Raw genomic sequence first — 15,914 nt, 5'->3', positions numbered from 1 at the left:
TTCGTAGCCGTCATCTCACTGGGAATATGTCTATATGGCGTCCTTCGACTTTGGGGGAGGAGTTAAATACAAATGAGCGGTGTCTGGTGTCTAGCCCCCACCCTGCATGTCGATGTGCCTGACCGTGTGAGTGGTTACCCAGGTCCTAAACATTCTTCTCTCTCCACCCTCCCCATGTCTGTTCTCCTCCCCGGCACTCTGTCTCTTTCTGCCCGGTTCAAGCTGTCTCAAAGCGCGGCCAGTCTGGAGAACCGGGTTCCCACGCCGGCCTCGGCGGCCAGCGCTGACCTGCACTCTCAGCACGCCGTGGCCGACCTCCCCGTCCAGGAGAACAAGGCGGAGGTCCGCCACGTCAAGCAGGAGTTTGAGCCCGTCTCCATCAAGAACGAGTCCAAAACCGAGGTGAGCTTCCACGTCGAGGCCCTCGGTGCAACTGCTCCAATTTATTGGCGCTGCTCTTTTTCAACTTTGTTTATTGTTCAGGAATGTTCTAGTCCGTTGTCTTTGATTGTTTTTCAAATGATACATTCTCGAACTTCTTTCATCCTTTTGTCTTGTGAAATGTCTGTTTGTTATAAATCCCCATGAAGAGCCATTAAAAACCGACTTAAGGCAGGAAAGGGTTCATACAAAGAACTAGGTGACGTGCTCATGGTCCTCATGGGCTTCCCTCTAGAACCTAGAAAAACACTCCCTGCTAAGCAAGGTTACGGAGACGCAAGTTTGCCCGTGGGCGAGGAATTTGGGTGTGTACACATCTCCATGTAGATAACTATTAAGAAGGGTTATCACATGATATATTGAGGTAAAGATGGGCTGCCTAAGTACACACACTTGGAATGGGAAGACCGGTTTGCTTGCACACTGAAGAGTGAGTTTACACTGCCAAATTAATTTCAAAGACGCAGACAACTCTAACTTTGGGTCGCCTTGCCGGTTACAGATGGAGGAGGACTCTGGTTCGATGCTGGTCAAGAAGGAGAAGCCGGAGGCAATGGAGGTGGACGAGACAAAGCCGGAGTTGAAGGTGGAGCTTAAAGACGAGGAGGACAGAGGAGCAGCCAACAGCACGACCTCCTCGTCCCCCTCTCAGTCCCGGAGGAAAAGTGAGGCTGCAGTCCGCACCGACTACACCCGACTATAAAATCAGACGTTCATGTACATTAGGTTCCTGCTGCTCTTAATGATCCATGCAGTGTTTTTACTGAGCTTTTATCTTTCCTTCTCCCCCCCCCCCCCCCTCTTTCACCGTCTGTCTCCACTTCTCCTCCCCGCTCGTCTCATCTCTCCCCCTGCTCTTCCGGCAGTCTTTAAACCAGAGGAGCTGCGGCAGGCTCTGATGCCCACGCTGGAGTCTCTTTACCGGCAGGACCCCGAGTCGCTACCCTTCAGGCAGCCGGTGGACCCCATGCAGCTAGGCATCCCGGTGGGTAGCAACGCACAGAGACCAGGAGAAGTCAGACAAAGTAGTCCTCAGGCGCAGAGTGCAGTTTCCCTTGTAGACTCTTAACGCAAGGATTTTGTGAGATCTCGTTTTTTTCTTCTTGCCACCTGTGTACGACGGAAGTTTGTACCATCTTTGTCAAACATATACCGGCTGGAAGTATGCAATACATACCTAAAATATATTTTGCCCGTAAACTGGGAGTAGACTTTAAACACCTAAAACCTATTTTACCTGTCACTTGGAAGAAGGTGTGTGTGTGTGTGTGTGTGTGTGTGTGTGTGTGTGTGTGTGTGTGTGTGTGTGTGTGTGTGTGTGTGTGTGTGTGTGTGTGTGTGTGTGTGTGTGTGTGTGTGTGTGTGTGTGTGTGTGTGTGTGTGTGGTGGTCGTCGTCCACGACTCAAGTTAACTGCTAAAAGTTTGTGTCTGATGTAAGCTCCAACATGTCGAGAGCAGAATGATGAGGGGCCCTATTTCCCCCCCCCTCTGCAGGACTACTTCGACATCGTGAAGACCCCCATCGACCTGTCCACCATCAAGCGCAAGCTGGACACGGGCCAGTACCAGGAGCCCTGGCGGTACGTGGAGGACGTGTGGCTCATGTTCAACAACGCCTGGCTGTACAACCGCAAGACGTCCCGCGTCTACAAGTACTGCTCCAAGCTGGCCGAGGTGTTCGAGGCGGACATAGACCCCGTCATGCAGGCCCTGGGTTACTGCTGCGGCCGGAAGGTGAGGCAGATCGGCGGGGAAGATACGAGGCTGTAGAGATCAAAAATAACATCTGACTTCAGTGCCGAGTAGGAATGCACCGAATGTTTACTTTTGTGTATCGCCACACGGCAACGACTGATACGACTACTTTTTACCTTGTTATGAAGAACACAGATCTGTGCCTTCCTCATTCTATGAGTCAGTGACGAGCTGGAAAGGCAACCCTTTCAGAGGATTGTGATTAAACTACTAGTTGTACAAATCTGAGATTGAAATAGGATATTGAAGCTTTGCCGCACGGGTCTGGCGTTGATATAGAGGATCGGTTCCCTCTTTAGCTACATGAGGAACTTGCTGGGGTATGTTGAATAAAATGTTTTCACTGGAGCCAACGCTTTTGTTTCAAATTAGATCTTCTTGGATTTTCTCTACTGAGCAAATTGATTTGGTATGTGCAGAAAATTCCAAGAAAATTGGCAATAAGTATTTCTAACAACGTGGAGCAGAATCTATGTGCAGTGAAAGGTTTCAGAATGCCGGTTTAAAACATGGCGGATTCCAGGTGTCCAGCATTAATGAATGAATGTGTCTCTCTCCCTACAGTACGAGTTTTCCCCTCAAACCCTCTGCTGCTACGGGAAGCAGCTTTGCACCATCCCCACCGGGGGTACGTACTACAGCTACCAGAACAGGTACGTCTGTCTGCTGCGTGTGGATTTACTGGTCTGTTCAATGCCCAGTTGCCAGAACGGGCATTGCGGTAATACATTGTGATATCGACCCGACTTGGATTTGCTACGCTGTTTTATGATTCTCTTGGATTTCCACTCTGGGAATCAAAATATATGATGTCTCTCATGGACCTACATACCCACATAATTTGATATCGACATGACTTTGGTCCTGTTGAAATAAAGTCCACGTGGGATGTGATTTATTTGGATTCCCAGTCTGCATCAAATAAGTGATCTCGGATCCAGCAGTCTTATGATATTATAGCAGCAGAGAGCCTGGGCTGGAAAATGGAAACATAAAACTGGACTGATGGAGTTACGCTTTGTTTCACGCTGAGATATTACTTTGTGCTTTGTGGGTGACGCTTTCGGAGGATCAGTTTTCCTTATCTCTGCAATGGCCTGTCTACAAGGGGTTGATTGGTAAACCTTACAGGCACTTCTTTAAAGAACTCCGGTGTCCAGATAGGATGTGTTGGCTTGTTTTCCCAGCGCTTGCCATGTTGGGGACCACTGTTTGCCAATCGCACGCTTACAGATCAGTTCCTTCAGCAACGTGATTCAGATTACCTACTTATCTTATGACTTATAACCTACTTTAAGTATTATTTGAGACACAACTAAATCAAAACAAGTCCTTGAACGATGACTCATCTTAGTACTGATCCTTGGATCAGATGACGATGCCTTGAAGTGTAAGGGAACCACCTGTTTCTGCTCAAACTGCTACCATCCTTGTCTAGGTGCGTCACAATGAGCGATGTTGTTTATGAAACGAGGAGACCATGGCGTTATACTAGAAGTGTCCGAGAAGCCAAACACTCTCCACAAACGCCGTCATCAACAACCACTACCCGGAAGGCACTTCACACATCCACACACAACTAACCTCCTTTGTTCCCTTGGTTGTGAAGTCAAAGAGATTATGAAAAAGCACTTTGATGTCACGAACAGTGCTAACTGCGTTCAGAGCAGAGAGGAATGTTAACAAACTGGTTGGCCTAGACTGGCACAAACATGGGGCTTCATTTGTGTTTTCGCTTAATGACTTATTGTAGTAGCAGTAGTTTATTTGAATACATTACCGTGTTGAAGATCACATAATATATTACCTTAAAGGACTTGTAGACCAAGCCACTGCTTTGCTTGTGGGTCGACTCTCAAAACATCTGGCCATCCACCAGACTGTAAACACAGAAAGCCTTTGGCCCTCTCTGTCAGAATAATTTTTCTAGCAACCATTGAGCAAGTCTTGCATTCATTGCAGCCCCCCTCTTTTGTCAGGCAGGAACCAAAATGATAAGAACACAAATTGCGTAGATATTTTTTGTGTTGTTAATCTAATTGCGCCTTGCTGGGTTTCCTTGCGCCCCCTGCTGTCGGTGATGTGCCATTGCATCCCAATCTCAGCCAGAACTACAAATAATAAAGACGCTTAGCTGCGGGTTCTGGACGTTTCGCTCCTGTAAAAATAAATATTACACTAAATCTATTTGGCGTGGAATTAGATTAGCAATATTTTACATTGGTACCACAACACAAACATAACAAGTTTTTTGACAATGAGATACAATGAAAGACACTTTTTTTTTTATGGGGTGAAATTAGATCAACCACTACAAAATCTTGTTATTCAAGTTGGTTTTATATTTAATGTTTGTTAGTATTTAACATGACACACAGAGGGCAAACTAATTATGAAAGTTACTTTTAACTGGTCCCCACCGCCATACTCTCTTTCTACTGCGTTTGTTGCGGGCTATCAGTACTGAAGTACCAGAGCAGGTATTCTATCTGTACTGGATACTAGGACAACCCAGGGGAAGTGTGCCTTGATGGAGCTGAACTAATGCCCTGTTCCTCTGCAGGTATCATTTCTGTGAAAAGTGCTTCAATGAGATCCAAGGAGAGAGTGTGACGTTAGGAGACGATCCAGCGCAGCCACAGACGTAAGTAAACCTAGTGACGTGCATAATCCACCTGAAACATGTGGATCAGGATTCACTTGATATACAGTGTTTTGATCATGTGTAACGGGTTTGCTTTTTAGAGCAATTAAGCGAGAATCAATGCATTACTATTTGTCCAAGGTAGTATCATTAACCTATGTTCATCTCTTTCCCTTTCTCTCTTTCTCTACCTCCTTGCTACTCTAGAATGATATCTAAAGATCAGTTTGAAAGGAAGAAGAACGACACACTAGACCAGGAACCGTAAGTATGAATATGTTGTGAGCGGGATATGTTGTTGAATTAAACCCAAATACATTTTAGATTTGCATCCCCATATGCAACGCATCTCTGTTGCATGTAAAAGTACGTACAAAACATTGGGTTAACCTATAACAAAGGCACATTTGGTATTGGTCGGCTTGGAGGAAGAATTGGAGGAAGGTTCAACTGGCTGGGGTAGTCTTGTTGCTCGCTCCATGTAGCTGTTTCAACACCAACAGCCGTACAATGCAACTACTTGCACCTCGATACAAAGCTCCATATAAACATGGTTTATTAAATACGTTTTTCTGCGGTCACTTGAGGCTAGTTCACTCATTCACCTGACCGATGTGATCCATTCTGAAATGTGTTATTTTGTGCAGGTTTGTTGAATGTAAAGATTGTGGACGCAAGATGCACCAAATTTGCGTCCTACACTACGACGTCATCTGGCCCTCTGGGTAAGTTCTCGCCCTCATGTACCAATTTATATTAGTCATACCGTTGTCATTGTTCCCGATGGTAATCAAGAAGACGACTAACTCTTATGTTCATCCCCCTTTCCCAGCTTCATCTGTGACAACTGTTTAAAGAAGAGCGGTAAAACACGGAAGGACAACAAGTTCTCTGCAAAAAGTGAGTCACTTCTCCTCCCCGACCCACCCTCTCTCACTGCGTCTCCTGCGTAGTCTTTCTTCCAAATGCGAGTCAGACATCAGCGTGCGGTAGCACAGCACACCCGGGGAGGCAGAAGAAAGCCGGCCTGTTCTCTGTACCGTACCTTTCTTCTCCATATGGGCCCCATATGTTCCTTTTGAGGTTGCCCCAGCCAGAGGCATTCCGGCAGTTGCCTCAACTCATGGTTGGCTTTGTAGTTTCCCCTGTTATTCTGGGCTAATGGTATACCCTCCGTGCCTCTATAGTGTCCAACAAACACTGAGAACTCTCCAGGGCCGTTTTCACACAAATAATTGGCAGGACTAAATAAGCAAAAGTGTGCCCTATTGGAACACGTTGAAATGTTTTTTGTTTAATCTGAAGTCTGCTGCATGCTTACAGAAGTAACACTGATTTTGTGCGTTCCTGACGTGTGTGTGTGTTGTGGTTCTATAGGGCTGCAGACCACGCGACTGGGGATGTACATAGAGGACCGTGTGAATAAGTACTTGAAGAGGCAGAACCACCCGGAGGCCGGAGAGGTGTTTGTGCGAGTTGTGGCCAGCTCCGACAAAACGGTGGAGGTGAAGCCCGGCATGAAAGCCAGGTGAGGAAGCTCCGCCCGTATCCCGGGATTAAAGCGACATCGTCCGGGATTTAATAATGATAATCATATCCGATATAAACTAGATATCTGCCGGGATTATATAATGTTCAACGTATCACGATATTGAAGTGGATATTATCTGGGAATATATAATAACAAACGTATCCCGATATTAAAAAGATATCGTCTTGGATTATATAATGATAAACATATCCCGATATAAACTGGATATTTTCCGGGATTATATAATGATGAACATATACCAATCTCAAACTAGATGTAGTCTAGAACGATATGCATATTAGAATGTGAGACCAGATAACATCTGGGATTTTAAATTAAGTGTAAATGTTCTCTTTTGATTGGAAAGGCTTAATTATAATTTTGGAATAGTGAAAAGATTCCTTATGAATTGAGTTGCTTCCTCCATTTTCTTGGTTATCTATGATTATTTTCTATGTGCTATGTTAATTGCATGCTAAAACCAAAAACATTGTCGCATTGCAAGAATGTGGACTGCAGATGTAAATTTGCCTAAGACTACCTCTGGTGCGATGCACCAAATGTTACACTTATGTTTAAATTGCACATGGTCCCTTTTGGAAAAAAAAAAGAAATTGGAGCTAGTGGTTCCATGTTGTGCTGTTGTGTTCCAAAATGGCTCCTCCTGGCTGGTGTCTTTTGACCGCACCTTGAAGCTGTGCTAAAAAAATCCTTAACCTGAGGTTGTTAAATACGAAACTCCTTTGGTAAATACAGAGCGGAACGGTTGAGCGTTTCCCTTTGTCGTCTCGGAGTTACAACGTGCGCCTGACTCTTGTTATTCTTCAAAGTGAACACACAAGTCCCCCATTAAGGCTTTGTGTATCATGTTGTTTGACTAGAGGGCCCTCACACAACCCGTCTGGCCACGTAGGGACACTAACATCAGAGTCTGAACCAATCTTTGTCCCCTCGCAGTGAACCAATGATTGTGAATACTTGATTACATGAATGGATCTCCAGCATTGAACTTGAGGAGTGAAAGCTGTGTGGACAACAAAAGCAACCTCATTTACATAAAATATCACTTTGTGTGATTCATGTAAGGAACCTGTGATTTGATTTATTTCCGCTTGGTTATTTTCCACACGACAGGTTTGTGGACACCGGCGATATGCCCGAGTCCTTCCCCTACAGAACCAAAGCACTTTTTGCCTTCGAAGAGATTGATGGAACGGATGTGTGCTTCTTCGGCATGCACGTGCAGGAGTACGGCTCCGAATGCGCCTACCCAAACACCAGGTCAGTGCTGTGTTGAGAACCCCATGACACATCTTCATTTCACACCGTTGTTGCCTACACCGCCTGTAAATCCTTCAGATAAACCACGCAACTAAATTCATTTAAGACAAACATGTTCATTGTCTGTCTAGGCAACCACCTTGAGTGTTTGGTTCAGTTCTACCGTCTCCCATTCTACATGCTGCGCCCCTTTTCTCCCCTCACAGACGGGTCTACATATCGTACCTCGACAGTATTCACTTCTTCAGACCTCGGCTGCTGCGAACGGCGGTCTACCATGAAATTCTCATCGGCTACCTAGAATACGTGAAGAAACTTGGGTATGTCTCCCTCTCCTGTTGTCACTGCAGTTATATCCTGAGTGAGGTTTCCCTGCTGTGTTTATTTCTACCATCTGATCCCAGACCTGCCTGGTGATGCCCTGTGGCAGATGAGAGGGTCTTGTGGGTAAATCTCCTGATTCTGAAACCCTTTTCTCCGTAGCTATTCCCAGGGGCACATCTGGGCCTGCCCGCCCAGCGAAGGAGACGACTACATCTTCCACTGCCATCCTGCGGACCAGAAGATCCCCAAGCCCAAGAGGCTTGGGGATTGGTACAGGAAGATGCTGGACAAGGCCTTCGCTGAGAGGATCCTCCACGACTACAAGGTGAACGGCCACAGCCATATTGGGGTCGGACTTTCAGGAGCGGTTTCTCTCATGGCAGCGGTCTCACAAGCATGTTACTGTGACCCCTTACCTCAGACTATTATGTATCAGTCCCTGCTCTTTTTTTTTTTGTTGCAGGATTATTCTTTATTTGTAGTTTTTACTCTTATTTTTAATTTTTCTGTCCTGTATTGTCTGCTGTGATACCCGCATTTTTGGGCTGGGATAAGAACGTCCTCCTTAATAAACGCAACAGCTTTTCTTCATAGAGTAGACAGTGTTAACCAGGACCTTCTTCATGAAACCATGTGCCATTGACTCTGTGTCAGCTCATGTCCCTGTGTAAAGCAAAGTCCGGCCTTAACACGCCAACTTTCCTGTAGCGCTCTCCAGAAATGACAATGGTACCTGGCGCTTTGACATGCAGAATTATGAGATGGGGAGGAATTTGATTTTTCTGTACACTTTATTCTCGGGTTTTCTCTAGCATTTCAGAAGCCTTACATGAGAAGTGTAATTTTCCAAACATTAATATAATTAAGGGTATTACACTGTTGGAAAACAAAAGTCACTCATTGTCTTTCACCGTGCCAGCAGGAGCTCATTGTTTCCCCAACGAGAGGAAACGGTTTCTGCTTTTTTGCGACCTTGTGCACATAAGTCTACTCTTGCCTACAAGTGACTGCGCATGGGCTGTTGTGGTCTTGACGTTGCTTTGCGTCTTCCGTTCCACCCAGGACATCTTCAAGCAGGCCACGGAGGACCGGGTGACCAGCGCCAACGAGCTGCCCTACTTTGAAGGAGACTTCTGGCCCAACGTGCTAGAGGAGAGCATCAAGGAGCTGGAGCAGGAGGAGGAGGAGCGCAAGAAGGAGGAGAACACGGCTACGTGTGAGACGCCAGAGGTAAGAACACGGCTCATTCTCAGAGGACAGGGCTTTCAGTCCCAAGCTCAGCAGCCTGCATTTGTTTTTACCCATTTGTGCTAAACAAGATAAATATCTACTTTGAGGGTAGCTTGAGGCAGCAGCACGTCGACGTGTTTACTCGGAACGGGCGAGAAGATCCTCACCCCCTCTCGTTCTCTCCCCACCGTCTCATCGTCAGGGCACACCGAGTGACAGCAAAAACGGCAAGAAGAAAAACAGCAAGAAGACCAATAAGAACAAGGGGAGCTTGAGCCGCGCAAACAAGAAGAAGCCTGGAATGCCGAATGTAGCCAACGACCTGTCCCAGAAGCTCTACGCCTCCCTGGAGAAGCACAAAGAGGTGAGCGCCTGCTACTTTTGCAGAGAGTTCCCTTCATGGAATCCGCCGGCGGCCCTGTTGTTTGGACAGCCGTACCCTGAACCATGGTCAGGATTTTGCCAGGGGCTTTACTGCTATAGTTTGCCGGAGAAACTTTCTTTATAAGAGATCGCTTTGTCAGATGTTTTCAGAAATGTTCCAATGGAAATGGAACCTGTTTTTGATCGGGATCAGGGCAGGAGTAGTTTCACAAATGAGACTTGATTAATAGCTGAAATCGTGAACCCTTTGTTTGATCGCTTGTTTCTTCCAGTCATGTTAACACTAACTCTGCCAGCATTATTAAACTGTAAAAGCGTTTTCCGTAAAGGTTTCAAAGCTACAGTTTAGATAAGCCAATAAAGAAATGGGATTAAAACCCCAGCACTACTCAGTTCTTGACCTCCCTCCCCCCCTGCCCGTCCCGTCCAGGTCTTCTTCGTGATCCACATGCACTCTGCTCCGATGGCCAACGCCCTGCCGCCCATCTCGGACCCGGACCCCCTGTTGACCTGTGACCTGATGGACGGCCGCGATGCCTTCCTGACGCTGGCCCGCGACAAGCACTGGGAGTTCAGCTCCCTGAGGCGCTGCAAGTGGAGCTCCATGTGCATGCTGGTGGAGCTGCACAACCAGGGCCAGGACCGCTTTGTGTACACCTGCAACGAGTGCAAGCACCACGTGGAGACGCGCTGGCACTGCACTGTCTGCGAGGTGAGGCTCCACGGGCCCGGGGGGGGGGGGGGGGGGGGTTGACGCAGCAGGGAGTCTTGGGGCCGGGTGACACTGTAGTGGTTCTAGTTAGGAGGAACCTTTTTAAAGGGGTGATGTTATGCCAAGTGTGAGACCTCTTCCAGTGTTTTAGTGACATCACAGTGTCCGTGGACATCAGTCTCCACCTAGAATGTCTTTCTTTCTTTTTTCTTTTGATTTATTATACAGGAAAGTATTAGAAGTAACAAAGTTACAATATTGTAATTTTGATTGTAATACTCTAATGTGAGTATTACAATCCATCAATGTATGATGGATAGATAAGCACCCTTTGCTACGGTCCACTCGGTAGGCCGGTAGACTGATCTCTCCGACATACATCTAGGTGGTCGTGCCCACTTGTGATGCAGAAAAGGCAGGTTTTCAAACGGCTTGTATTGGCTTACCTCACTCGCACCTGGTGGCCTATCACCCGTTTAACATTCTGTACACAGTTCATTACATGGTGATTTGGTGTTACAGCCACACCTAGGTGGAAATATACACTGAACCACTATAGTGCCAACGTCAACAACACACTACCGTGTTACAGCCACAGCTGTATTACATTTTTGCGGAAGCCTACCCTCGTAGCAAATCAGCCCACCACACAAGGATGTGTTCGGTGTAAAAATAAAATAAAAATGTGTTTGACACCCAAACTCATAGTTTCTATCGTCTTCTCCTCAGGACTTTGACCTGTGCATTAACTGCTACGCCGCCAAAGGCCACGAGCATAAGATGGTCAAGTGGGGCCTGGGTCTGGACGACGACAGCAACAGCCAGGGGGGCGAGGCCTCCAAGAGCCCCCAGGAGAGCCGGCGTCTGAGCATCCAGCGCTGCATCCAGTCGCTGGTGCACGCCTGCCAGTGTCGCAACGCCAACTGCTCCCTGCCGTCCTGCCAGAAGATGAAGAGGGTGGTGCAGCACACCAAGGTCTGCAAGCGCAAGACCAACGGCGGCTGCCCCGTGTGCAAGCAGCTGATCGCCCTGTGCTGCTACCACGCCAAGCACTGCCAGGAGAACAAGTGTCCCGTCCCCTTCTGCCTCAACATCAAGCACAAGCTGCGGCAGCAGCAGCTGCAGCACCGGCTGCAGCAAGCGCAGATGATGAGGAGGAGGATGGCCACCATGCAGGGCCGGGTCATGCCTCTTCCGTCCCCACCAGCCTCCAGCACCCCCAGCACTCCCAACCCCCTCCCGCAGCCTAGCACCCCTCAGACGCCCCAGCAACCGCTCTCCAACCTGCCCCAGACCCCCAGTGCCGCGCCCGTCATGTCCCCTTCTTTCCCCAACGCTCCACGCAATGGCCAGCCTCCAGCTCCGGTGTCTCAGGGTAAGCCCGGCCCCCAGGCCTCCCCTCAGCACCAGCAGCAATCCCCTCTCCCACCGCCGGCCGCGCCTCAACCCCAGCCCCCACAGCAGCAGCAGCAGCAGCCGCCGCTGGCCGCCATTCAGATGGCCCGGCACATTGAGCTGATGGCTCAGGCCCAGCAGAACCAGCAGAACTACCGAGTCAACGTGAACGGCCTGCCCATCAGCCCGCAGCAGCAGCCGCAGCGCACGGTCGGACCCATGCAAGCGGCCATGCAGATGGTACCAGGGCCCCGGGCCCCGCAGGCGATGCAACCCAACATAGCCCCAGGACAGTGGCCTGGAGCCGGCGGCCAGATGCAGGCGGCACAGCCTCAGCAACCAGGCCTGGCTCCCGGTCAGTCCCCGCAACAGGCCCTGACCATGCAGAGAGCCATGATGCCCCTAGGGCAGCAGCCCCCACAGCAGGCCCCGAGGATGCTGGTTCCTCAGCAGCCCGGTGTCCGGCCACAAACCCCGCAGAGACCCGGCAACATCGCGCCCAACGCCCTCCAGGACCTCCTCCGCACGCTCAAGTCTCCCAGCTCCCCCCAGCAGCAGCAGCAGGTCCTCAACATCCTCAAGTCCAACCCCCAGCTCATGGCGGCTTTCATCAAGCAGAGAACGGCCAAGTACCACGCCAACCAGCCCCTGCAGCCACAGCCAGTGGGGCAGCAGCAGCAGCCGCAGCCGACAGGCTTACCGGCCCTGCAGGCCCTGGCCATGCAGGGAGTGGCGGTGCAAAGGCCTGGAATGCCCCTGCAACAATCACAGCAGCCCGCAAACCCAGGCATGACTGCATTGGGCCCCCAGGGGCCGCTGATAAACCCTGCTCACAACTCCAACGCGCAGATCCAGGAGCACTACCGTCGGCAGCTTTTAAGGCAGCAGCAGCAGCAGCAGCAGCAGCAGCAGGGAGTGATGCCTCAAGGCCACCCTGGCCAGTTCCCCCCGCAAGCCCAGGGCACGGCAGCCCCCTACTCCCAGCTCCGCATCCAGCAGCAGCAGCAGCAGCAGCTGGCCATGCAGACAGGTTCAGGAGCAACCACGGGAGCCATGGGCCAGCTCCCTCCCATGGCTCAGATCGGTCAGGCCGGCATCGGGATGGACTCCACCCAGAACTTGCTCCATCAGCGCCTGCTCCAGCAGCAGCAACAGCAGCAGCAGCTCCCCCAGCAGCAACAAGCCGTCCTCAAGCAGCAGATGGGCTCACCGAGCGCCATGAGCCCCCAGTCACACCTGCAGCCCCAGGGCGGCGCCCACCTGCCCGGGCCGCCCGCCCTGGCCAACGCGCTCGGTAACCAGGTTCGATCCCCGGTGTCCGCCCAGTCCCCTTGTCCCGCCTCGCAACAGCCACCGCTACATTCCAGCCCCCTGCAGCAGCCCCAGCCCTCCCCCCAACACACGGGGTCCCCCCGGCCGGGCCTCGGAGGGCCCCTGGAGCCGGGACACGTGGGGGCCCCGGAGCAGAGCGCCATGCTGCCGCAGCTCAACACCCCCGCCAGGGGGGGGCTCGGCGGGGACTTGGGGTCGGGGGGAGACGCTACCGGGGACACTTTGGAGAAGTTTGTGGAGGGGTTGTAGCAGCACCGAGTTGTGTGCCATGTGTTCCCCGTCCTGCACCCCCGGACTCTCCGTCTGTCAGAGGGCTCTGTTCGTCTTTCTAAAGTTGAGAACTCTTTTTGTACTGACGTGTAAAAAGTTTAAACAGTTGTACACGGGATCAGTTGGGGGGTGGGGGGGGGGGGGGGAGATGATGAGGAACCAATGTCAACATTTCTTAAAATGGTGAGGGATTTGCAAATGGGGTTCTTAAAGTCAGTTGAATCACAAAGAATATATATATATATTTTTGGTTGAGACCAAATGTGCTCGATATTAGTTCTATTTTGGTTTTGTTTTGGTATGCTTTCATGCCTTTCTCATTAATTTTTTTTAAGAAGAAAAAATGCGAAAACTGCAATTAATGTTATTCATACATTTTTATTTTGTACCTTTTGGGAAAAAAAAGTCTACCGTTTTTGTGTTTAAAACTGTTGAATGATTTGTTTTTGTTATGGGCCAGGTTCTCTTTAAACTCATTCCTGGTCATTGCAGCCTTGTGTCTCTAGCTCTATGACGGACGACGCGTGGTGCAGGAAGGAAGAATTCCCCCTTTTCTTGTTGTGTCTGAGCAGCACTCGCTCATCATACTGAAATAGGAAACGGACAAAGTCAGTTTATTTTTTTTGTTACACGAGGACATGTATGCAGGCGCACATGATGACACTGACGCAGACTCAAAGCCCCGACTTGGTGATGCCACTTCGCAAGCTGAAAACAAACTGATTGTCGTCGGCAGCTTGGGGAGAAGATCATTCATTGTGTGGGTGAACATGATTGCTTTAATGTGGGGGCGTGGGGGGGAACGTGCGTTGTTTTGTTTTTTTTGTCACTAAAATGTAAATTGTAAAGAGCTCGAAAAAAAGACCAGGCCTCTAAGCTGAGATGGAATGGCTGTTTGACAGTGTCCCGATTAGTTATCACACCAAGATGTGAGCGGGTTTGGAGATGAACGCGGACAACCGGAAAGTTATCAACCCTTATTCCTCTCCCACGAAAAACTTGAATTGGGGGATAATCTTTTTCTCCTATTGTAAATCATGCAAGTTATTAAGCAAAATACTATAAATATAAGGAAGAGAGAATGAAATCACTGTATAGACTGGTTAAAGACTCATTTCTTACTTGTATACCATATTGTTAAATAAACTGTGCAACAGAAAAAACAACTTGTAAGTAAGCAGCTTTAACTAAACGGTCCGCTATGGGTTCCTTGGAGTTTGAGCCGTAGGTACATTATACTGGCCAGAGCACATTCTTGTTCAGATGGGGTCAAATGCTTGAGTTGAACACCTTTATCTTTATATCCGCATGATCAGATAACGTTTGAGTGGCGAATAGAAACAATAAGGCTTCTAATGTTCGTGGTGGAGAGCTGTGCCGCATGGACCCTCAGTCGACTCTGATTAAGCAAACTACAGATCTTGTGAGATAAAGACTGCATATTCGGTAACCCCGAGTGACAGTCGAACCCCTCAGTTAATTATAAAACATTGGAGGAAAAATGTATTGCATTCTAATCGTTTATATCTGACCAGGTAGCTGACCCAAACTCGTCAATAATACATCCTTAATAATAACTCCAATGAAATAGAACGGGTCCCCTCGAAATGAATGAGATGACCCAGCCACTGAGAGTGAATTACTCGCCCCTCGGCCTTCTTACGTTGACTTTACGCTTCAAGTCCTAACCTTAAACAAGAACGGCTGCCGTTCGTCCTGTCCATGTGCCCCTGCAAGGCCAAGTTTATTGGTCGTAGGGTGGCGTTGCAAAATACGTCCATGAAGTTCATGAATTATTTGGTTTCCCACGAGATTCCTTCGCCTGTCACGAAAAAACCAGGGTCCTAGAAAACCTAAAACTTCAAAGTCAGTCATTTTTAATGTCAATTAAGCAATATGTACAACGGGACATACTGAGGATCGAAATTACGATACTCTCCCACCCCATTGGTGCAAAATACATCAAATAAATAAATGTTTAAAAATATAGTACATACACAAGGACAGACACTAGACTGGTATTGGTGCATAGTGCAAGAAAAGGAAGTCTTGCAAATTACAGATTTCAGTGTTGATAGGGGCGGGGGGGGGGGCAGAGTCCATGGCTTTTAGTGAGGAAGGGGAGGGAGTTGAGCATTCTGACAGCCTGGTGCATGAAGCTGTTTTTCAGTCCGGTGGTCCTGGCCCGGAGAATCCGCAGCCTCCTCTCTGAGGGCAGCAGGTTGAAGAAGCCTTGTGACGGGTGGGTGGGATCACCTGCCCTGCAGAGGGCTTTGCGGGTGAGGCGGGTGCTGTATATGTCCTCAAGGGAGGGGAGAGTGGCACCAATGATGCCCTCGGCCGCTCTCACGATGCGCTGGAGGGACCTGCGACAGGATGAGGTGCAGGACCCGTACCCCACCGTGACGCGGCTGGTTAGGATGCTCTCCACAGTGCCTCTGTAAAAAGTGCACATGATGGGGGGGGGGCGTATGGGGTCAGAACAGTCTCATTAATAATGAATGCACAGAGAAGGATTCACAAATGTATTTTGTGATTTATATATAAATTACTCTCTTCCCACAAATACATTTCAATGCACACATAAATGGATATCGTTATGTATAAATGTAAA

At 49.0% G+C, this 15,914-nt stretch overlaps 1 protein-coding gene across 4 annotated transcripts in view; it reads left to right on the top strand.

Annotated features, from left to right (window-relative positions):
- The window catches only part of crebbpa (CREB binding lysine acetyltransferase a), a 41,009-nt gene extending 26,543 nt beyond the window's left edge, over positions 1–14,466 (top strand). For all 4 annotated transcript variants that reach the window (XM_030351519.1, XM_030351518.1, XM_030351517.1 and 1 more), the window contains 17 exons: positions 223–402; positions 944–1,106; positions 1,308–1,426; positions 1,937–2,176; positions 2,762–2,850; positions 4,761–4,841; positions 5,049–5,105; positions 5,489–5,566; positions 5,674–5,741; positions 6,219–6,369; positions 7,507–7,653; positions 7,860–7,973; positions 8,137–8,302; positions 9,040–9,207; positions 9,410–9,571; positions 10,022–10,303; positions 11,033–14,466. In XM_030351519.1, the coding sequence (XP_030207379.1) occupies positions 223–402; positions 944–1,106; positions 1,308–1,426; positions 1,937–2,176; positions 2,762–2,850; positions 4,761–4,841; positions 5,049–5,105; positions 5,489–5,566; positions 5,674–5,741; positions 6,219–6,369; positions 7,507–7,653; positions 7,860–7,973; positions 8,137–8,302; positions 9,040–9,207; positions 9,410–9,571; positions 10,022–10,303; positions 11,033–13,279 (4,512 nt within the window). In that variant the 3' untranslated portion in view covers positions 13,280–14,466. The remainder of the gene's footprint in view (positions 1–222; positions 403–943; positions 1,107–1,307; positions 1,427–1,936; positions 2,177–2,761; positions 2,851–4,760; positions 4,842–5,048; positions 5,106–5,488; positions 5,567–5,673; positions 5,742–6,218; positions 6,370–7,506; positions 7,654–7,859; positions 7,974–8,136; positions 8,303–9,039; positions 9,208–9,409; positions 9,572–10,021; positions 10,304–11,032) is intronic.
- The last annotated feature ends 1,448 nt before the right edge of the window (positions 14,467–15,914 follow it).

Source organism: Gadus morhua, chromosome 3, assembly GCF_902167405.1.
Source record: "Gadus morhua chromosome 3, gadMor3.0, whole genome shotgun sequence".
Lineage (NCBI taxonomy): Eukaryota > Metazoa > Chordata > Actinopteri > Gadiformes > Gadidae > Gadus > Gadus morhua.
The sequence above is the reverse complement of the archived record's forward strand: the minus strand, read 5'-3'. Positions and strand labels throughout refer to the sequence as shown.